We start from the raw sequence: 24,709 nt of genomic DNA, 5'->3' as shown, positions 1-24,709 counted from the left end.
TACTCAGATTGAAATAGACCTCGGATGGCGGAGTTCGCTCTAATGTCTGTTGCAGCAGGAAAGAATGACTGAAAACACAGCTGTTTGTACAAAAAAATGATTAGTTATGACTCATGAACTTGAGCATATGGATGAATTCATTCCCGTTCTCCTAAACCGGGACTATTGCATTGTGTGTCCCACCACCCGCCAACCCCTCTTTTACGCTGCTGCTACTCTCTGTTTATCTTATATGCATAGTCGCTTTAACTATACATTCATGTACATACTACCTCAATTGGGCCGACCAACCAGTACCCCCGCACAGTGGCTAACCGGGCTATCTGCATTGTGTCCCACCCACCACCCGCCAACCCCTCTTTTTACGCTTCTGCTACTCTTTGTTCATCATATATCCATAGTCACTTTAACCATACCTACATGTACATACTACCTCAATAAGCCTGACCAACAGGTGTCTGTATATAGCCTTGCTACTCTTTTTTAAAATGTCTTTTTACTGTTGTTTTATTTCTTTACTTACCAACACACACACACATATCTTTTTTTTCTTCTTCGCACCATTGGTTAGAGCCTGTAAGTAAGCATTTCACTGTAAGGTCTACTACACCTGTTGTATTCGGCGCACGTGACAAATAAACTTTGATTTGATTTGATTCTATGCACGCGCGTACACATGCAAAGATTTTGTGCTCTGGAGCTGCTAAGCTGAGGTATCCCTGCCTCCACCGACATCCAAACACCTTGGACAGACAGAGTTGTGAACGGCACTGAGGAACTTCTGAAAACAAACAGACAATGTTAAACATGAGTTTAGGGACCTGGTCGTCCACACTGAGACTCATAAAGAAGGGCGGTTACATCTGTTTTCTCTCCCCTGGTGACCCCTGAGAGGGCAGCGCAGGGCCGTGGACATGACCAGGGTTGAGTCCCAAATGGCACCCTATTCCCTTTATAGTGCACTACTTTTGACTAGGGTCCATAGGACTTTGGTCAAAAGTAGTGCACTATTTAAGGAGTAGGGTGCTACTTAGGGCCCTGCCCAGAGGGCACGTGGAGGGAACATATTGCCCCACTAACAGTGACCAATGGTGGCATGGGGTTAAGTCAGCAGAAGAAATCAGATATATGCGAAAGCAAATAGCTTAACATCTTGTTAGAACGTTGTCCACAAGAGAACCCCCCCCCCCCCCGCCCACCCTCAGGGTAAGACCACCCCCCCTCTCCAGATAGCATACGAACAGGTCATAAGCCATGGCAAAAAAAATATGAATGACAGGAAATTAGCTGTAAAACTGCAACATTGGCTTTCAGCCTCATGGCAAAATGTGTAGAATAGCATGAAATTAGCTATAAAACTGCACATTTTTCTCTCAGCCTCATGGCAATATGTTTAGAGTTGCAGGAAATTGGCTTTAAAATAGCAACATTTTCTCTAATTTCTCTCAGCCTCATGGCAATATGTGTGTGTGGTAACATCATGGCTTGATGATTTTAGAAGTAAACAGTGCTCTCTACTCTGTTGACTAGAACTCTTATCTGACGCCGGTATTGTTTAATACAAGATGATTGCTGTGGTTCAAAGGAGACCACCCTTTGAGGCGAAGTGAAGGCAGTGCTTAAGTGGTGAGGTTAGTTAATTTTTGGTGAAAACAATTTGTGTGGAAATGAACAGGACACATTTGTCACAGACCCTCTGAAGTTTGTCACGTTTTTGACAGTAACGATACGTCTTGTTGTCTTACAGTTTTTCCTCAGTCGCTTTGGTGCATTTTTCACATCATCCCTAACATGTGCAAAATAATAAGTGCATTTCCCAGAACAATTTGTACAAACTGCAATATACAATAGATATGTTTCTAAAGCTAGTCAGTCACTAAAAATCCTTAGTACATCTCTCAAAAGTAAATATTCATGCCAATGATCATGTCAGTGTCATTAGAATGATAAGTCATTGTGTCATTGTTCACGAACAAGGTCGTCAAAATGTTTAGGCATGTTGTCAATGTAACTGTGTACTTCGACAGTATTACCTGATGTAAACTTAGGCTACAGTTTGGATGACAGTTACTGTATTGAAAATGTACAAGGCTGCACTTCTATGGCATATATCAATTTCAACAGTACTATTTACATATTACTGTATGTGGGTTATTGATTGAAAGAGACTGGACAACCCAAGGGGCACAGAGGAAAAAAACTAATTTAGAAAGAAACACAGGAAACCACCTCTAAGGCACCTGTCTGTCGGCCCACATATTCTCATCCACATCACACCGGATATTTTCCCTTCCAATGCAACGTGGAAATAATATTTTGGAATGCCCTTATCCCCATCCTCTGCCCCATCCTCTGCCCCATCCTCTGCCCCATCCTCTGCCCCATCCTCTGCAGGCATCTACTGTGATGTCCTCACATGCTGCTTCCATTGCAGCCAGCAGGGTCATCTGTGTGTGTGGCTGACGATCGTACACCTTCCACCTCCATGCTGAAACATACAGGTGGGTGCATGTAAGGTGCAGTATGTATCTGTATAGAGTATATTTCTGTATGCTGTGAAATACAAGTGGACTACTGTAATATGAAGCATTGTAGGAAGTATACAGTATACTGCTTATATACAGTAACAGTGCACTGTACATTGGTGGACATACCTGTTCTCTCTTCGAAACGTTTGAACTATTGAGGACACGGTTGATCTCCCAATATTCGGCTGCACCTTTCGACCCGCCTCAGCCATTGTAAGGCCATGATTGACAACATGGTCTACAATAGTGGCCCTTATGTCATCAGATATGCACCTATGTCCTCTGCTGCCTATTCCTCTGTTTTGCCTTCCACCACACATCCTTGCTCCTCTTCTTCCTCCTCTTGGCTGTTAACCCTGTTCGTTTGCTGGTCCATCCATTATTGGAAAATTGCAACTCTGTGTTGTGGTCTGTCTATATATACTTGCCAGTTGATTCATCATGAGATGCAATTTAGACAACTGGTTGATTGTTGGTTGAACTAACACTTTTACATTCCATGAGTGAGGGTCAATTTCACCTGCATGATTCATCAATTCACGTTTTTGTACAAAAGGTCTAATAGAAATGTGTAAAACTATGCTTGATAGTTAATGACAAATAGTTCAACAATTTTGCATGTAATGGCTTATGCAAGGAACTAATGCCTAGATGTTTTGAGTGGTAAGACTTTTCAACAGGGAACCATCTACTATATATTGATCAACATGACATAAGCAATAGATCATGTGGAAAAAAACTGACACTTGTACATTATCAATTGCAATTTGTTCAAAGGAATAAGAAATTGCTTTAATGATGTGCATAAGTGACTAGATGATTTGGAATTTGTACAAGTAGTATCAAGAATTGCACTTTTGATCTAAGAAATGCACCAAAGCGACTGAGAAAAACTGTAACAGCTCTTTACACTTCAGTGGCATTAAACACTACATTTTAGCACTACAATGAATCATAGTGTCCTTTCGCAGTCCGTTTTGCAATTTAAAAGAACCGTTTGCAATCAACAACGAAGTTATCCCAACAAGTGCATGACGGAATGGAATCCCCAGTGGATGTGAAGGGACTAAGACAGCGGGAAGATACTATGGCCACATGGAAGTCTCCCCTGCAGCGGAGGGAGGGCACTTCCCTCTGTCTGCAGCCAGCTGTGGATATCCAGGGTCTGGCCTCCCTGACCGCGCTCACTTCCCACGCACCACGAGGGCACGTCGGGCCTGCGTCCCAAATGGCACCATATTCCCTACATAGTGCACTACTTTTGACAAGTAGGGGCAATAGGGTGAGCTGTCACTATATTATGTGAGTCCTATGTATGGGTGTTGGGAAGATCTCCCTCTGATCATGTCACACACTTTCTCTATCGGCAGCAAGGCCACTGTAACACTCCCCCTATCTAGCAAACTGACTTACTGATCATCGCCTGACTCTTTTACAGGTTATTTTGACTGGCATTAACAACCTGTAAGAACTTCATAGAGACAAACATGATAGAAGACTCAGCGCCATTATGAAGACTGTTGTTGTTTTGGATACATTAGTGCTCCATCACCCTGTCACATATTCTGAAAATACTGTATGGCTCATCTGTGCTCCGGATCTGACCTTATGACCCCACTTCCTCTGGGGAGCGTTGAAAAGTAAGTTAGACAGAATCACAGTGGTGAAGACAGTCTGCTTTGACCTGTGTGGTCCAAATATGGGATATGGGATATGGTGTGTGCGTGTGTGCGTGTGTGCGCGTGTGCGTGTGCATGTGCGTGTGTGTGTGTGTGTGTGGGTGGGTGTGTGAGTAAGCCTTTAGCATGAGGGTCTGCTCTACTAAACCGCCTCATATTGCACGTCATAACAGCAAATTAATAGAAGGCTTGGAAAGAGAAGTGCAAAAACACTCCTTTATGTTTTCATCAAGACACCCTCTCCTACTTCCTAACTTACTTTTGTAGCAGGCTACCTTTTCAAACTCACAATGCTATCTCATCTAGTGCTTCCCACTGTACCACCCAAGTGGGATGGCTTGGAGATGAAAACATCCTAATCCTCTCCCCACATCTTAAATGGACCCTCATTCAGATAAGTCAGCCTTTTTCCTTAGTCTGTACACCACGTCCATTCAGTTCTGGTGATCTGTGAGGAAACGTTCACACACTGTGGCTTCACATCTCTGTTAATACAGAGAGGATAGATAGATAGATTATGTCTGAGTATTGGAGCGTGCCCCTGGCTATCCGTAAATAAATAAATAAATGGTGCCGTCTGGTTTGCTTAATATAATTTGAAATGGTTTATACTTTGACTTTTGATACGTAAGTATATTTTAGCAATTACATTTATTTTTGATACTTACGTGTATTTAAAACCAAATACTTTTAGACTTTTACTCAAGTTGTATTTTACTGGGTGACTTTCACTTTTACTTGAGCCTATTAAGGATCTTTACTTTTACTCAAGTATGACAATTGGGTTCTTTTTCCACCACTGCTCTGGAGCATAAAGTGTTTAGCTTAGGAACCACTGTGATACAGTACCTGTTTTTTTGAGGAATCAAGAAACATGGCATGAAGATCGATCAAACAACAGAGATCTGCATCACCGCCAGATTGTCTTTTACAAAGCTCTGCACCTGCAATGAAGCTCTCGAACTTAAGATGAATGTAAACAGAGTAGATCCAGCCTGTCATTTATTGTCATGTTTGGCTATGGGATTGGTCGATCTTCAGTCCTGACCTCTGTCCAATAGGACCACCAAATCATTGTCCGGGGCTGTTGATCTTTTAACCCGCCCATAGGATCGACTGGAGGATCTCGGCTTTGTGGCATCACAAAAGCTGTAATATGTGGCTTGGGGATTAGGAGCGCAAAGCTTTTAAAATAGTTGAGGATGAGGATCGGTTCTTCCGGCCACATGAAGCTCTCAGGTTTCTTGACACAGGTAACGCAAAGCCCCTGTCTGTGTCCCAAATGGCTACCTATTCCCCAACGTTGTGGACATTTCTAGAGTCTATCCCTAATCTCCCCCGAGGTCCGATAACTCAGCCATCTCCAGCGAAGCACTTCTTACAGGCCAAACAAAGCATGAGGAGTTATCGCTGTGCAGCTCATTCTCATCGGGCATGTAGCTGCTGGTATCGTTGTCATACACCATGAGAAGATCTACCTCCCAAATTGCACTCTATGCCCTATATAGTGCACTACTTTTGACCAGGGCCCATAGGGACACTATATGCTCTATGTAGGGAATACGCTGCCACTTGGGACGCAGACAAGACCTGCCTTTCAGCTGATGTTCACTAATCACCATGGTTATCATTCACTTTCTTTCTCTCTCGCTCTCTCGCTCTCTCTCTCTATCTTTTCTGCGATTGGCCAAATCCTTTAACTCTGTCATAACAGCTCTGGTTCTATCACTGACTTCAAGCATCATCCAGGAAGCAGAATGTTCGGCTAATACATTTCTGTAGAAGTCCGTGAAGAAATATTGTGCTAGCTATGCTACTGCCATAGCTGTAAGAGCCTCTGTTTTCCTCTGCCTGATGATTAAGGGGACGTACAAAATGCTGACTCTGGTTCCAGTTCTCTTTCTGCCGTGAACATTAGAGAAACTCAAAGCTCACAGCTATTATGCTCCATTTACAATGTCATTGTAGTATTGGGCTAATTGTTCACAGTCTCTCGCTCCAGTCAGTGATAATGTCCTCTTGGGAGTGTGTTAAATGGTCTACACTGTTGAGTTGGTATGCATCCCAAATTGACCCTATTCCCAATATGGTGCACTATCGGCCCTACGGGCCTTGGTCAAAAGTAGTGTACTATAAAGGGAATAGGGTGCCATCTGGAGCACAGCCTTGGAGACACGACTCGTGTGCCAGCTGTGTACCATGGTTGTGTGTACCCTATGGTGATCTAGCCATGGGGGGCTAGCCACTGACACAGCACTATCTCCAACTGCTATCGGCATGGAAACAAAGAGGTGCTGATAGCAGAAAATAAGGATCTTTCTCTTTTTGGCGGGCGAACACTGGGTGGTGGCTCCTGGCTCTGAATGATTTGGGGAGTTTTGAGGTCAATTACGGGGGCACTGGCAGGGCGTGTGGCAATGTGGAAGACATCCAGATAGTTAAGATGGAATTTGTGATTGTCCTTAAAATGTGAACTCTTTCCCCTCCCTCTCGTGTGATGGCTATCAGTCAGCACTTTGTGTACATGCATCTATTCATTAAAGATGCTATCAGACGGCAGAGGCATTTGAGAGGGTTTTCAGGGGAAGTCAGCAAGGCGAGATCAATGGACACCATCTCCGATCTTGTGTTTGCACACAAGAAGGGTAACTTCAGTCGAGCTACCAAAGTCTGCTATGTATATGTGATTTGAACAGCCGGAAAAACAAGTTGGGCTTGGTTTGTTCATGCAATAAGTATGTGCAAAGGTTATGTCCTCCTGAATGAAAAACAAAGCTGATTAAACAGAATCAAATAGCAGCAACACTTGACTATAATCAAAATAATATAATGAATCTAGGTTTTAGTTTTTTCGTGGTTTTATTTAGATTCCCTCTAAGGGGAACATCAGGATCAACTTCAAGTATTTTTCATAATTTAGTGACTTTCTTATCATACGTCTTGTTGAGAGATCAGATTAAACCACATTGTTGGAACAAAAGAAGAATGATTTCATTCATTGTGTACTTAAAGGGGCAGTGCAGTTAAAAACGTGATTTCTGTTTTTTTTAAATGATATTTCTACACTATGTGGTCAAAATAACACTCTGAAATTGAGAAAATAATGATGCCATTTTGTGTAAGAGATGTTTGAATAAAAAAAAATGGAATTTCAGCCTGTTCAAGTGGGATGGAACTTTGAGCCCACAGCATGACGTTGCAATGTGTCCTGATTATACAAGACTAATGCTGTTCATCTGGGTAAGGGGGTGGGCTTTAGCCCATTCTATCAGCCAATCAGATCTGTGTATGTAAAAATCTTCCAATTTGTTTCCTAACGCCCACACGATCAAACTGAGCATTTCAAGGGCCAAGGGAGGCTCAGGGAAATATATGATAAAAAATTATATTTTGAGGTTGTTTTCGTTAAATAAACACACAGTGATTGATTAAACATACAGTGATGCAATTATAAAGACTGCATGGGGGCTTTAACCACATTATTGTAACCTCATGATGCATGAGAATTCAAGTTGCTTCTCTTGGAAATATCAATACTGCGGTAACATTGTACTTTTATGAAGCATATCTCTATGTAGAGGGTGTTTAAGCTCGCAATGTGTTATCACTGAAACTAAAGTTTGCATTTTTGGTAAACAATGTACAGTGCCTTCAGAAAGTATTCATACCCCTTGACTTATTCCACATTTTGTTGTGTTACAGCCTGAATTCAAAATGGATGAAATACCCCATCATGACAAAGTGAAAACATGTTTTTAGAAATGTTAGCAAGTATATTGAAAATTAAATACAGGAATATCTCATTTACCTAAGTATTCACACCCTTGTGTCAATACTTTGTAGAAGCACCTTTTGGCGGCGATTACAGCTTTGAGTCATATTGGGTATGTCTGTAACAAATTTGCACATCTGGATTTGGGGATTTTCTTTCATTATTCCTTGCAGATTTTCTCAAGCTCTGTTAAGTTAGATGGGGAGTGGTGGTGAACAGCAATATTCAAGTCTTTCCACAGATTTTCAATGGGATTCAAGTCTAGGCTTTGGCTGGCCACTCAAGGACTTGTTCGGAAGTCATTCCAGCATTGCTTTGGCTGTATGCTTGGGGTCATTGTCCTGTTGGAATTTACATTTTTGCCCCAGTCTAAGGTCGTTTGTACTCTGAAGCAGGTTTCTCATCAAGGATTTGCCTGTATTTGGCTCAGTTCATTGTTCCATCTCCTTTACCAGTCTCCCAGTCCTTGCTGCTGAAAAGCATTGCCATAGCATGATGCTGTCATCACCATGCTTCATGGAAGGGATTTGTTAGACAGGTGATGTGCTGTGCCTGGTTTTCTCCAGACATAGCACTTTGCATTCAGAACAAATAGTTCCATTTCTGTCTCATCAGACCACAGAATATTTTGCCCTACGCACTCAGAGTCTATCACATGCCCTTTGCAAACTGTGTCTTCCGTCTGGCCACTCTCCCATAAAGCCCCGATAGGTGTAGAGACTGTTGTCCTTCTGGCAAGTTCTCCCATCTCAGACCACTGTGATCTTGGGAACATTCAACATTCTAGAAATGGTTTTATACCCTTCCTCAGATATGCGCCTCATTACAATTCTCTCTCAGAGATCTACGGACAGTTCCTTATGGTATAGTTTCTGCTCTGACATGCACTGGAAACTGTGGGAGCTTCTATAGAAAGGTGTGTTTCTTTCTAAATCATGTCCAAACAATTTAATTGGCCATAGGTGAATTCCAATCAAGTTGTAGTGACATCTCCAGGATGATCAAAGGAAAGTGGGTGCATTTTATTTCATTTTCAATACATTTGCTAAAATGTCTAAAAACATGTTTTCTCTGTCATTTTGGAGTATTGTGTGTGTAGATGGGTGAGATAAAAAAAATATGAAATTCATTTTGAATTCAGGCTGAAAAACAACAAAATGTGGAATAAGTCAAGGGGTGTGAACTTTCTGAAGGTACTGTATTTCTCTCTTTAGTTCTGAATCTGTAATAAACCTAATCAAGTTTAATGTTTGATACTTCATTATAAATACACTTCATTTTAGATTCCAGAAACCCACAGGTTTTTAATTAAGATTTCTTTGGAAATTGTCTTAGTATTTTCACCAAATATTTAAAAGGTCAAAAATTAGATCCTGAACTGTAAGATACTTAATTAAGCTATGAAATTGGATTATGTCGTTTCATTATCTCCTGGTTAGTTATGCGTTCACTCTTCTTTTAATAAATTGCTTAGGCCTTCTTTCTTAAAATAGTTCAGACTCTTTTCTTAAATGTGTCTTGTTATGTTCATTAGATAAGGAAAAGCCCTGGTAGGAAAGTACCAACACTGGCGCATCTTTAACTGGACGGACGTTGGTATCTGAACAAGAGATCAGAGGACTCTCTGAGACTGCTGAGAGGAAATGATGTCATGCATGGAACCCAGAAGTGGGGCTAGTCATTGGAGGGAGGGAGAGGGAGGTGTAGTGCAGTGGGTGGTGCTCGACTCGGTGTTCGACTAGACTAAACTGTCAGATGTAAAAACGCTGAGAGAATTGTTAGACAAAGTCACAGTCGTCTCAGAGCATAAACTCTTGTTTCTTACATACTGTATCACAGGTCTAAAAACTCAAATTCAAATAGGATTCATGCCCTTGTTTGTTCCATAAGAAAGCTGCTATTATGTGTAAATGTCTAGAGGTGGTGGGTGAACACTTCTGAGATCCTCTGGTATTGTTGCCAGGAAATGCGGTATATTTCAAGAAACTAAGATGGCGTCATCTGTGGCGAACAAAAGTGTGAGAGTTGTCTTTTGTCTGACAGGTTAAGCGGGCATAATTGATACCTGATGCTCTGAGGTTGCAACACAAAATGATGTTGCCATTTCAGAGTAATTAGTTGGAGAGGTGTTTGGTCCTGGATACGGAACTCTGGGGTAGATTCATCTCTTGAGTGGTATTCTAGTTCTGACTGAGAAGCAGCCATGCATTCAGACGGAACTACGTACCATTTAGTCACGCACCTATCATTCACTACAAGCAAGTACATCATCCCCCCTAGACAAACTAGCTCTGCAGTCTGTCTACAGTAGACACTACAAATTGAGCAATTCTGCTGAGTATGGTAGTGATATAGAAGTGACACGTAAGCACACACTCAAAAACGTTCACACATACACAGCGCCTAGCGGTGAGAGCGTTGGGCCAGTAACTGAGAGGTCGCTAGTTTGAATCCCCAAGCCGACAATGTGCCCTTGAGCAAGGCACTTAACCCTAATTGCTCTAGGGTCGTCGTTGATATTGGCAGACCCTGGCCTTGACCCCACTCACCGAAGGTGTCTCAGGGAGAGTGGGATGTACAAAAAACACATTTCCAATTCACACATGCATATTAATACACACTTTTGTGAAACAGGACCGATATAAGTACCCACCAACTTATTATTACAGACACATGGTTAAAACGTCCAGATTCCCCATTAGCTTTTGTTATTTATCGGATGCTAATGTGAGGATAGTGATATCTTGACAGATTATCCAAAAATAGGGATAATTCATGAGGGAGACCATTGTATCTACAGCACCAGTCAAAATGCTGACCGCTGGTTTCAGGATTTCTGTCAGTAATCATTTAATTGTGTTTATCTGCTCTCTCCTGAAATTTCTGGGGTAAAATAAGAAAAGAGGGGCTAGTCAGGGCTGACTTTGAGCGTTGGGAGTCTTCTGAAAGGGACTGAGGGATGAGGTGGACAGACAACAGAGCACTTCCTCAGCTCTCCTGACACTTTTGTTGAGGGCTGAGAATGAACGAGGTAATCCAAGCCGAGCCATGGTCACTTGCGAAGGTGGGGGCTGGCTGGCGGTATGCTGCTAGCCTTTCCCATGAAGAAGCTCTTTTTGCGTCTGAGTGTGTTTGCTTCAATAGTCTTAACCCTCAGATAGATATCGCTTTAGGTTTACCACTTTTTAACGCAAAGGACACAACACACTATCCACCTTAGAAATATCAATGTTTTGTGTGCAAGTGAATGGACGCAGTTTTTTATGTCAGTATACTGAAACAAATTCAATTTGAATTCATTTGCTTTTGTTCAAATGATATCACTTTCTACTTTTGACTAATAACCCAAGTCGGACCCATGCGTGCAGATTGAGAGTAGCATGTACATCACTCTGCGTCTTCTAGCGTGGAGCAGAAGGTCACTTTTGGTTTCCTGCTCTGCCTCCAGTCTTAGTCCTGGCGCCTTGATTCCGTGCTGCTGAGAGGGTGACATTTAGACGGTGTGTCTTGGAATGGAGGTGTGTTCTGTACTATAATACATGTTTGACACGGCAGAGATGAATGTGGCCCTGCCTCAGGGCGTGTGGAGAAAAACTGATTGTTGGGGAAGTCATAACAAGTTTCCTTACAACCGTACATAAAGGTACATGGTAATTGATATGACAGCAGGCAAAACATAACAAGTTACTTCACAAGCTAGTGAATTAACTTATATTATATAGCTATTAATCATCTTTAGACAAGCTTTTAGATGTACTCACATGATACATTCATTTGGACTGTGTGTACAATACAAACGTGTGTGTGTGTGTGTGTGTGTGTGTGTGTGTGTGTGTGTGTGTGTGGTGGAGGGGGAGGGTGCGAGCAGATTGATGTGGGCCTGTTCTCAGAATAACCGCCAGTGATGATGTGATCAGTTGTGCGGGCTATCAGTCAGTCAGTCAGTTAGTCAGTCAGTCAGTCAGTCAGTCAGCCATCAGTCAGCCGTCAGTCAGTCCAGGTGGTAGGCCATCAAACTGAAGGCTCATTTTAGGCCCAGTGTTTGCTCTGTCAGACTTGTGCTCAGTAAGGCTTAGACTTGTCCCAGTAATGGCACATCTCCATTCAGCAGTAGCTGTTTGCTAGAGGATCACCTTACATTGCTCATTATCTGTCTGCAGCAGGCCTCAGCAAACAAACAGTCCAATAGCCTTTGAATGGTGAGAAACTGTTGAATATATAGGTCCAAAGTCAAACAGTTTTCTCCTGCCGTCGAGGCTATTGGGGCTCACGGAGTGTTGTACACACACACTTCCAGTAAAAATGCTATTGCAAATGGGGCTAATCGTTCCGTAAATATTTGTTGTATTTTTGCAGAATTACTACTTGTTAGCCAAATAAACATTGTGATCAGGAAATGATAATGTTAGATAATATTTATTTTCATTTCGTCTGTACTAACCTCAACACTGGCGATGACAACAGTTGCACTTTTCTAGTTCAGCTTAGCAGAAATTAAATACTAACATGCAAATTGAGAACTGTCCCTCAGGTCAAGGTGCTGCATAAATTCTGATAGGCCTACTTCAGGTTCAGATCATTTGGTTAATGAATTTTAAGCACATGTACATTTAAATTAGATATAGACTCTCAGTATTATATATCCTGTAGAATCCCTGATTCTATCAATTCTATAAGTAATGTATTGGATCTCTGTGTAGACTCTCACCGTAACACACCGAGTGTGGGCGGGTTTTCGCTCCACCCTTGTACTTGATTAAAGAATTAAGGTCACTAATTAGTAGGGAACTCTCCTCACCTGGTTGTCTAGGTCTTACTTGAAGGGAAAAGACAGAAGCCTGCAGAAACTAGGCCCTCCATGGAATGAGTTTGACAACCCTGCTCTAACACATAATACTAATGACTGTAAGGACAGGACACACCCTATATTTTGGCCTCCGCCTGTCTCGGCAGTCCTATGTGTGTGTCTCAAATGGCACTAAGTAGTGCACTAAATAGAAAATAGGGTGCCGTTTGGTACGCAGTCCTATCCCACTGGGCACACACTGGTTGAACCAACGTCGTTTCCAAGTCATTTCAATGAAATCACGTTGAACCAACGTGGAATAGGCGTTGAACTGACGTCTGCGCCCCGTGGGATGTGTCTCGGGCAGGGTTTTGCAGCTCCCCGTCCCTTTGTTGATGTCCATCACCAGGTGTCCATGGTAACCCTACCACACACATCCCTCTCTCTGCTGCATGCTCCTGCTTTTAACAACTTCCTGGGTGTATCCCAGACGGTAACCTATTCACTAAAAAGTGCACTACTTTTGACCAGAGCCCAATGACACCTGGTCAAAAGTAGGGCCATATGGGAATAGGGAGCCATTTGAGACGCAACCCTGTCTTTCTGACTACAAACCTGCGCACCCCTGAGTAGAACGTCCTCCAAAACCTTTTGTTAAAGTCAGTTTCTTATACATGATCTTCAGCACATCTATCTCAATCCAATATCAACATTTTGGAGTGCATTTGGCCTACATATGGTCATTTGAATAATGAAAACTACATTTCACAAAATATGGATAGTGTAAGGATAAAACAAAAAACTCAAACAACAAAGCTGATCTACCAGTATCTGTATTGTGTTTAGAATGTTCTGTATATTTCTGTTCAGAAAGTCCCACGTGTCCTCATCTGAGAGAGAGGTCCGTGGCTTGGCTGGGTTATATCCACCACACAGGCAAACTGTACTCTGAGGATTGTTAAATGTAAGCGCTTAACCAAACTATGTTTTCCACTTCCACTAACTGTATTTTCATAAGGTTTTCTTGGTTAGTATTTTTAGTCCTTTATGCAGATATAAAAATTCCTAAATTGCTCTCTGTTTACGCCTCAAAACCCCCCAAATAGGCCTCTGTATTCATCCTGAAATGTTGTCTACTCCCTTGCCTTAAACAAGTTTACTTTTTAGAGACACTCAATACTTCTATCTAATGCAGCATTACATAACCAGATAATAATGAATATCTGTTTAGCGTTGTACAATTTTCTATAATAATAATAATTTTAAAAATATGTAGTGACAATTTTTTATATGTATTCTGAATTTATGTATTAGGTCATTCTAGAATGTAGCAGGGGAATAATGTATAGGCTATCCTTAAATAAGACTAAAAAATATATATAATAATGATAATAATGAATAAATTATATTTAAGCAATAAGACCCGAGGGTGTGTGGTATATTGCCCATATACAACAAACCCCTGAGATGCCTTATTGCTATTATAAACTGTCTTCCAACATAATTAGAAGAATACAAATAAATGTTTTGTCATACCCCGTGGTATATAGTCTGATATAACACGGCTTTTAGCCAATCAGCATTCAAGGCTCGAACCATGCATTTTATAATATAGATTCTAAAATGAATACAGAAATATCAACATATAAGCATTATCTTAATATATACTGTACATTCATGTTCGTGTTCATATTCATAATTCCTTATTGTAGTTAGAATGAATTACAGTAGCTTTGTAGTATTTCAAGAAGGGTTTGAGTGGATTAATTTCAATATATCAAAATATATTCTGTCCAAGGTAGCCTATCATTCATACTAGTATAATATAATATAATAAATATAATCTAATTTCGATTAGGCACATGATCTCTACACTTCCAAGGCAAATATTTGGATGGGCGAATACCCATTCGATCAGAATTCAGTTGGACGTATGTACACTGTAAACTGAAATAAACAATGATAAAAAACAAAGGTGCAGAGAGGGAAAATTGTAGCTGTGACTGTGGGCAGTCTGGTTTAATCGATCAGTGATAGTTTGCTCACGGTCAACAATTGATCAAGCCCAAGCTCGAATGTTTTCTGAAGGTTAACACGATATGCAGTCCCAAATGGAGGTACATTTACAATATATCACTTTTAAAGCGTCGTTTAATGCTCCTCTCTCGGCATAGCATTATTCGCGTTAGCTGTACAACACGTCTGTTTTGTATCCTTCTATGATTATTAAGGCAAACGGTGCGCATGACTTGCATCTATCTCTGCGTGATGTTTGGATTGATCAGGGGCTCCAGAGGTTTGTGTACAGTCGGTTCTGATACTGCATGTTGGATTATCGGGTGTTTCGTGTTTGTCTTGGAATAGGCTATCCAATAGATGTGTCATTGTATGATTTTTGTCATGGTCTGGAGCCTATATCAAATAAGGGCGTGTTGGTCTTTATTCTTGACTGATTGTTGGGTAGCTATTGCGGCCAGCCTCCTTACCCAGATGGGGGGGGGGGGCAAGCCTGGCGGTGGCATCTGGCCAAAGGTATCGGCCTACAGAGATACCATCTTGCAAGGCGCCGAAAAGTGCGAAGCATCATTAACTCCAGAAAAGCTTGGTTTGCACGAATTTGAAGGGAGGCATGGTGAGTGACACATCAGGAGGGAAAAAAAGCTGTTATACTGAATCATTATACGAAGTTATTTTACCAACTGCAAATGTATCATTTTCATTTTACCAGGAGCCAACAACATAAACCTGCAGGAATTATGCAAATCCAAACATATATGAACGAGGCATTTCCCGTTTAGCATGCCTTTATTAAGCACAGTTAGGCTATAAAAATATATAATACAGCTTCTGCAGATATAATTTACAAAATTACAAATAGGCCTACATGATATTGTTAACATTTTTTAAATGTCCCTTTTAGGACATAGGCCCAAACAAATAGAGATGGTCCACGTTTGTTTGAACCCAGAGAGCATGCAGGATTATCATTGGTTGTGAGAAACAATGCGTTGGAACTGTCGAGACTTGTAGGCTGGCTACATAATTCGTGTTACACAATTTCGATTGGGATGAGTTTTGAATGAGTGGAATTTTAAATATATAATAATGATGTCCTAATCAACCCAACACCGCTGCATTGGTGCAGGTGAACAAGACTGCACCACCATTCATGTCGACATTCGATTATTCTACTAGTGGATTATGCATTTTTTGAAATCTTTTAATTTTACGCATTTTCTTTCGGCTACATTGCCTGTGATCTTGACGGTCCGTTGGTTTCGTTGGGTTATGAAGCGGAGGTCGGGAGAGATAGTCCGTGTACGCTCAACGCCTCGTGCTGGTGCTTGCTCAAGGGGCCGGGAGGTTTTCTGTCTCCTGCGAAAAACAAACAAATAAATCGTAATTCTATCCATCATCAGAACAGTGAGAACACAACGGCATGTTAGATGTAGGTCCCAAAGCCGTGTCAAGAAGAGCAGATATCGCTACACAATCTCCAAAGAAAACGCCATACATTTACATTTAAGTCATTTAGCAGACGCTCTTATCCAGAGCGACTTACAAATTGGTGCGTTCACCTTAAGACATCCAGTGGAACAGCCACTTTACAATAGTGCATCTAAATCTTTTAAGGGGGGGGGGGGGGGTGAGAAGGATTACTTTATCCTATCCTAGGTATTCCTGAAAGAGGTGGGGTTTCAGGTGTCTCCATACAAAACCTCACCATAACTACATCAACAGAGATATGGCATGGGCTGGCCGTTTTAATTATTGAGATATTTAATTGTTTTAATTTGTCATTTTATTTTACTAGGCAAGTCAGTTAAGAACAAATTCGTATTTTCAATGACGGCCTACGAACGGTGGGATTTGTACCTTGTCAGCTCGGGGATTCGAACTTAGCAACCTTTCGGTTACTAGTCCAACGCTCTAACCACTAGGCTACCCTGCCGCCCATATCTAGACAGAGTAGTCTTTGATGTCTCATCTGACATAGATCAGGGTTATTGGACTGTCAATAGTAGCCTATCAAGTGGTTATGGAATCATATGTGTCCATTGTATAGTAGACCAAATATACTACTGAACACAAATATAAACGCAGCTGTTGGTCCCATGAGCTGAAATAAAAGATCCTAGAAATGTTCCATATGCACAAAAAGCTTATTTCTCTCAAATGTTGTGCGCAAATTTGTTTACATCCCTGTTAGTGAGTATTTCTCATTTCCCAAGATAATCCATCCACCTGACAGGTGAGGCATATCAATAAACTGATAAAACAGCAGGATCATTACAAAGGTGCACCTTGTGCTGGGGGTCAATAAAATACCACTCTAAGATGTGCCGTTTTGTCCCACAACACAATGCCACAGATGTCTCAAGTTTTGAGGGAGCGTGCAATTGGCATGCTGACTGCATGAATGTCCACCAGAGCCGTTGCCAGAGAATTGAAGGTTCATCTTTCTACCACAAGCCATCTCGTTTTCTAGAATTTGGCAGTATGTCCAATCCGTCTCACAACCGCAGACCACGTTTATCCACGCCAGCCCCAGGACCTCCACGTCAGGCTTTTTCACCTGCGGCATCTTCCCACCAGGACAGGTGATGAAACTTTAATTAAGCAATCTTTTGTGGGGAAAAACTGAATCGTTGAAATTGTTGCATGTTGCTTTTATATTTTTGATCAGCATATGTAGCAATCTTTCTTCACAAAAATATAATAGGGACATAGGCCAAGCTACTGACATCAAAATGATTGGATAAACATCAGCATCGATTTTCCAACATAGTATGGATCATGTAGACCTCCTCAAGTATTTAATGTAGAATGGTGCTCATTGGTGTTACATTAATTAGCTTATCAGGCTATATCTTCATGACCTATTTTTAAAAATGTAAATAAGTCGAATGAATGAATTGACATCGCTAATTTCATGGTTGTTCTCATTTATATTAAATTACCTCTGACATTTGTATCTGTAAAAATAAAAACCTTCCAAATCGGCCTAGTCGTCAAGCAAACGCACTAAAAGCTTGCAAATAGGAACATAAGATAGCCTAACATTTCTTCGCAAATTGAATAAACATAATTTGAACATCATAACTGCAACTTTATATTTTTAAGAATATGTAGGCCTAAACGTTTTGAAGAGTAAGGTTGAAATCGTTATAGTAATCATATAGGCCTGTTCAAATATTATTCATGGGTTCTTCAAGATAACCTATATGCCTACAGTCATCACCTGAGTGGGTACTGCTGTGCTATACCTATAGACCAAAACGTCTTGCACAGTAGCCTACACTTCCAAAGCCTTCTCCCAGAGGACTTAACGGTTTCCTTATGAGTCGCACAACAGCGCCTGCTCTGTTCAGACATTCTCTAAATGTCAACTGTTGTCCTAGACCCCCTAATTGGGCACCTACTGTTGGGTCGTTAGCTTTCGACCCACAAGCCCTAATATATATATTTTTTTTTTGACGAGTGCATTTACAAATTGCTGGTGTTTGATTGACAGCTGCCTTAAAGCCGCGCCTGCCACTGTTCTGCATTAAAATATCACCTGCATATTTGAAATGTAAAAACGCGTAGCTAAGTACAGAGACTGCATGGCTTACCTTCTCGTGCTGAGTGTTTGAAGGACATCGCCATGTGGAGGTCTCCACCTTGCATCGTTGCTTCGCTGTTGGGGTGGGCAAGACTTGTGCTTTGAGACTGCCAGTGGTGTCCCGTTGTCATATAGTTACCTGCTGGTCCACCATACACCCCGTATTGGTTTGGGGGAGAGTAGGCACAAGCATAACTAGATAGGTTTGAAGAAGACTGGGGAGGAAAACAAGAAAATAAAGCATTTTAAGCACAGAGAAGCAAAACGCCCTAACACTTTTATGCGTGCATTGTATTTACAGAGGAAATGTAGTGGAAACGGATTTCTGATCGAACTATGAACATATTCGTTGTTTGTGTATTGTTTGTGTATTTGATTCATAAATGTACCTGAGGAAACTTGATGTCTGCCTCTAGGGAGGATTTCTCTATTCCGTTGACACCATGGGCTGAGGAAAACGTCGCTCTGTTTACGCTCGCCCACTCCTCCATTTTTGATGGGTACCCCTCAGCTCCAGCGATGGCTGTGGGAAATGTTTCAGTGTAGAATGTAACATTATTAAGTCTACAAACCATTTTAGGTTGTATTCGATTTGTATCGATATTTTCAGATACACCTCTGCTGATGACAACATTCCTCTTGCACAAAGACATGCTATGATTATCATTATTTTTGATTTAGGTAATTTCGTGTGGAAATTCTTCGTTAAACACACACTTCAACCAATCTTTATTTTCTAAAATCAGATCGAATGTTTGTGGCCACAATGTGTTCAATGCCATGTTTTTGTAAGATCTAAATTTCTATGAAACTTTAGAACAACATTTAATATTTTAAACATTCTTGTTTATTTGACACCTACAGTGTTTGCCTCTTCGATTTATAGAGGCCTGGTTACATTATAACGCATATTCTGAAGGGAAACAATGATATCTCAATTAAAATAAGACGTTACATTAACGTTCACAATGGGCTACGGGTTCGATGTAGAACTATGAGTAGGCCTAAGAATAGCCAAACCACAAAGTAGTCCTCACACCGATAGGCTAGCCTTATTTGACCATTGCCACATTTCAAGAGGATTTAGCGTCCATATTTATATCAGATGTGTAATTTGGCTCCTTTATCAATAGGCAATTTTTTAAATTAGTTGTATGACTAACGTATAGGGCTATTTTAGGCGTAGCCTATTAGGCCCATTAATACCGTTTCACTATTTTACAGTTATACCTACAATGTTGTTTTATTTATCAATCTATGTCGTTTAATATAAGTTGGTTGTTTTACGTTGTTTCTCATTCATATGGAATTGTATGATATATCTGTTTGATTGACAAGAAACACTGATTCGTAAATATTGAACTATTATGCATCTGGAAATATTGCCAATTTGAGAACTGTGTATGCACTCAGTAATGCAGTTTCTGAAGAAACAACTGAGCTGCAAGAGTCAAATTCAATTTTGCCACCAACCTGCAGGGTCCATGAAGGCTCGGATGCCCAAAATGTTGCTGACTGTGTGCACGGAAGGCCAACCATGGCGAGAGAGGCTGACATGGCCCGGCGTGACCGGTATACCGGGACCGCTGCCAATTTTTGTCCCAGTGGGCGACATTGCGCTGGGGTATGAGTACGGGTACATGTGGTTGTAGGAGAGCTGAGGATGGATTGGCTTGCTGTTCTCATACTGGCCCGGCTGGGAAAGATTTCCTATTTTGTTGCGTAAAATACGGCTTATGGAGCTGACGGAGGGAACGTTATACTTATCACACACTGCATCTGCAAGAAGCCTGTCCCTGATCTCCCAAGCAAATATTCCAGGGTCTCCTTGTTTGTAATCCCTTATGCTTTTCACCACGTTGGGTGTTGTGACCCGGGGTTTACTTCCTCCTATGGCACCGGGCAGTATCGAACCCGTCTCGTTGTATCTCGCTAGTATCTTGCTCACACAGCCATGAGAGACTCGAAGCTGTCTACTGATGTCACACGGTCGTATTCCAAGTTGAGCTAATTCCACGATTCTGATCCGAATCGAATTTGGAAGTGGTCGTCCGTTGACAAATACCCCGCCAAGCTGGTTTACTTCTCCATATGTATGATCTGCAAGAAACAAATAAGGAATTGCATTGAGGTGCATAGACTCGACAGATCAGTGTAACCGTGTTTTAAACAAATAGCATAACCACAATAGCCTGTAGTTTATGGCTTAATGCACAGTGCGCACTCACGTTTCCAAAGCACCATTCCCCATCCTTGATCTAACCTATATCATTAGTATTATTATGGCCTTCAAATACAATTTCCAATAACCTATAATGATCTCAAACTTTGGAAAGCAGCTCAATCCAAATGTGGGTTAAAAATAAATGGAAACAAAGACATGGACGCTGCCATTGGAATGATGCATGGATGCACGCATTTGAGAATAGGATAGTGCAATATAATGGTAAAACCTCTAAATCTCTTTTTATATAAATACTTTCTCTTGATGAGTCCATGCCAAATTAATCACGGCTCACTGGGCACAAAACTCAGTTGAACGTCTTTTCCGCGTTAGTTCAACGTAATTCCATTGAAATGACGTGTAAACTAGGTTGATTCAACCAGTGTGTACCCAGTAGGGAGAGCTTACCCATTGCCTTTGGTGTGAGATGTTGTCCTTTAGCAGTTAAGAATGGCCGAAAAGTGCGGTCTCTCCCCTCTGCACATGAGATGGGGGAAATGGTTTTGCTGTGCGTTTTTCCTTTAGCTCTGCCCTTTCATTTCTGGTAAGATGATCGAAGACGGCGAGTTTGGGCAAAGGTACTGAAGTGATTTTTGTCCCATAAGGGAAAATTTGTCCATCCCGAAGGCTCAAGTGTGCGGAGATTCATTTGACGCGTCCATTACGTCAATCTCGTTGGCTGCGGCTCAAGACTATTTCCCCATTTCATTGGTCTCCTCCTTCGCGTGTATGTTAGCCCAGGCTACTTCACCGAATCTTTTCCGGGTTTTAGAGTTGAACTTCTGTCAAGAGGGCCTTTGTCACACCGACGAGAACTCTTGGTAATCGGAGCAAACATGCTATTGGAAATTAAAATCTAACGAAAGCTATTCTCTATGACAAGGACGTCTCTGTTTAAATATTTTTTATTAATAATGTCTAGAATTAACTTGCCATTAGGAGCAGTTATTTTTAATGCATTTAGTGATTGGTGCGGATGTGCACGTTTTCGGCCGTGATATAGGTTTGCAATATAACGTTAATTTGCAAGGGTATTCGCATTGTTATCCATCCGAATAGTTACCTGCAGTCATTGAAACGTGGACTGGAAGGCATGAACCTATATAGACATGTGCTAAAAACACCGAAAATCTGCCAATTGTGCTTGAATATACCTACTCTACCATAATTGCAAATAATGTAATCTGCATGTGCACAATGACCATATGGAAACCATACTCAATTCATAATATTTCTAGTTTAATAGTTTTAACAAACCATTTCTAACAATGAATTTTGAGGGATCCCTGGTGTGCTTGATTAAGGGAGTGATGATTACTTTGGTTACCCATGGCTAAGGCTAGCTGATACATTGACGGCATGGCTGATGGATTTTTTCATACGGAGCCTTTTAGTTTCTGTAGTATTTAAAGACTATTGATTGCATGCTTAATGACGTTGAACCCTTTCATTTTCCAAACAAATTGTATAGCTATTGATTATGATAGGTCTATACCTATCAGACACACGTAGGCCTACGAAGAATGTACTCCTCACACCAACAAAATAATTCAAATTATTTAGACGTTTTTGAATCCACAGAAGTTGACCAAACATCTGTAAAAAAAAAAAAAAAAAATACTGTAAGAGTCTCTTTTTAAAGCTCAGAAGCTATTCATACCCCTTGACTTAATCCATATTTTGTTGTGTTACAGCCTGCATTCAAAATCGATTAAATGTGTTTTCCTCTCACGTATCTACACACAATACCCCATAATGACAAAGTGATTTATATAAGTATTCACACCCTTGAGTCAATACTTTGTTGGAACCACCTTTGGCAGCAATTACATCTGTGAGTCTTTTGTAAATCCAAGAGCTTTCCTCACCTGGATTGTGCAACATTTGCCCATTTATTTTTTTCATAATTCTTCAACCTCTGTCAAAATTAGTTGTTGATCATTGCTGGACCACAATTTTCAGGTCCTGCCATAGATTGTCAAGTATAATTAAGTCAAAGCTGTAACTCGGCCACTCAGGAACATTCACTGTCTTCTTGGTAAGCAACTCCAGCGTAGATTTGGCCTTGTCTTTTACGCCTAGTGGTTAGAGCGTTGGACTAGTAACCGGAAGGTTGCAAGTTCAAACCCCCGAGCTGACAGGGTACAAATCTGTCGTTCTGCCCCTGAACAGGCAGTTAACCCACTGTTCCTAGGCCGTCATTGAAAATAAGAATTTGTTCTTAACTGACTTGCCTAGTTAAATAAAGGTAAAATAAAAAAATAAAAAATTGTCCTGCTGAAAAGTGAAGTTATTTCCCAATGTCTGGTGGAAAGCAGATTGAACCGGTTTTCCTCTAGAATTTTGCCTGTGCTTAGCTCCATTCCATTTCTTTTTTATCCTGAAATACTCCACAGTCCTTAACGATTGCAAGCATACCCATTAATGATGCAGTCACCACCATGTTTTAAAATATGTAGAGTCGTACTCAGTAATGTATTCTATTGGATATACCCTGAACATAACAGTTTGTTTTCAGGACAAAACGTGAATTGCTTTGCAAATTATTTTATTACTTTAGTGCCTTGTTGCAAACAGGATGGATATTTTTGAATATTTTTATTCTGTACAGGCTTCCTTCTTTTCACTCTGTCAGTCAGGTTAGTATTGTGGAGTAACTACAATGTTGTTGATCCATCCTCAGTTTTCTCCTATCCCCCATTGAACTCTGTAGCTGTTTTAAAGTCACGATTGGCCTCATGGTGAAATCTCTGAGCGGTTTCCTTCCTCTCTGGCAACTGAGTTAGGAAGGACGCCTGTATCTTTGTAGTGACTGGGTGTACTGATACAACATCCAAAGTTTAATTAATAACTTCACCATGCTCAAAGGAATATTCAATGTCTATTTTTTTTACCCATCTACCAATAGGTGCTCTTCTTTTTCGAGGCATTGGAAAAGCTCCCTGGTCTCTGTGGTTGAATCTCTGTTGGAAATTCACTGCTTGATTGAGGACCTTACATATACTTGTATGTGTGGGGTACAGAGTTGAGGTAGTTATTACTTAAACCATGTTAACACTATTATTTCACAGAGAGTGAGTCCATGCAACTTATATGTGACTTGTTAAGCACATTTTTATTCCTGAACTTCTTTAGGCTTGTCATAGTAAAGGGGTTGAATACTTATTGACTCAAGACATTTTCGTTTTTCATTTGTAATTAATATGTGAACATTTCGAAAAACATAATTCCACTTTGATATTATGGGGTATTGCGTGTAGACCAGTGACAAAAAAAACTACATTTAATCCATTTTAATTGCAGGCTGTCACACAGCAAAATGTGTAAAAGGTCAAAGGGTGTAAATACTTTCTGATTGCTGTTCAGCTCGTTACAGTGGTTACATTATACATATTTGGCATGCAGGCATACTGTGTATTTTGGTCTTTGCCACTCTTTTTCTCTGATGAATTATGTTAATAGTTTATTGGTCCACACTATTTCTTATTTGCCTATAAACAAATGCAACATTTCTTTCGTTATAGTCATAATATCAGCAAGAAGGTGTTTGGGTGTTGTTTTATTCACTACATGTATATTGTTTTACATATTCCTTAAAATTGATTACAAATGATCTGCACTGATATGTTTCCATTAAAATCCAAAATATGAAACTTTTGTTGTGTTTTTTTGTTAGCTAGGCTTCTGCCATAGGAGTACTGCGAGGTGACTACTTCTTTATTTAAATGATTACCCCTGAAAGTACAGGTTTATACCCTTTAAACTGGTAGAATCTTGTTTCAATTTTCTTTCTTTCTTTATTTTATTGAGAACATTTCTGTGTTTGCTTTTTTTGATTGAATGTTTGTGAGGATAATGATCTCATCGTTCAGTCAGAGGACTTGATCAAGACAAGGCTCGTGCAAGGCAAGGTGTCACTGAAAATAGTATAGACTACAGTGCATATCCACACCTGCATGTGCATAACATATTTTTTTAATACGAATTTGATACAGGCAGCCTGCTGTATTTATTGCACATAGATCATAAAAAGACACCTGGTTTTGTGATTTAATAATCATTTGGTGGGTGATAATATTTGTCCTATTTCATACATGTAGACTTACAACCCAGCT

General features: G+C 40.7%; 1 protein-coding gene across 3 annotated transcripts; it reads right to left on the bottom strand.

The window, feature by feature from the left end:
- Positions 1-15,540: 15,540 nt before the first annotated feature.
- LOC115139627 (paired box protein Pax-1-like) lies at positions 15,541-21,269 on the bottom strand. Of its 3 annotated transcripts, none has more exons than XM_029677228.2 (5): positions 21,003-21,269; positions 19,844-20,470; positions 18,760-18,893; positions 18,381-18,585; positions 15,541-16,140 (listed from the first exon to the last, which is right to left on the bottom strand). In XM_029677228.2, the coding sequence occupies exons 1-5, from the start codon at positions 21,004-21,006 to the stop codon at positions 16,052-16,054; spliced, it is 1,059 nt and encodes a 352-aa protein (XP_029533088.1). In that variant the 5' UTR covers positions 21,007-21,269; the 3' UTR covers positions 15,541-16,051. The 3 variants fall into 3 exon arrangements, with proteins under 3 accessions (XP_029533088.1, XP_029533087.1, XP_064882529.1); XM_029677227.2 differs by lacking the exon at positions 21,003-21,269 and adding an exon at positions 20,599-20,961; XM_065026457.1 differs by lacking the exon at positions 21,003-21,269 and having other exon boundaries at positions 19,844-20,507.
- Between the last annotated feature and the right edge of the window lie 3,440 nt (positions 21,270-24,709).

This window comes from Oncorhynchus nerka, linkage group LG13 (assembly GCF_034236695.1).
Source record: "Oncorhynchus nerka isolate Pitt River linkage group LG13, Oner_Uvic_2.0, whole genome shotgun sequence".
In the NCBI taxonomy this organism is placed as follows: domain Eukaryota; kingdom Metazoa; phylum Chordata; class Actinopteri; order Salmoniformes; family Salmonidae; genus Oncorhynchus; species Oncorhynchus nerka.
Note: the sequence above shows the minus strand (reverse complement) of the source record. Positions and strands in the feature narration are given on the sequence as shown.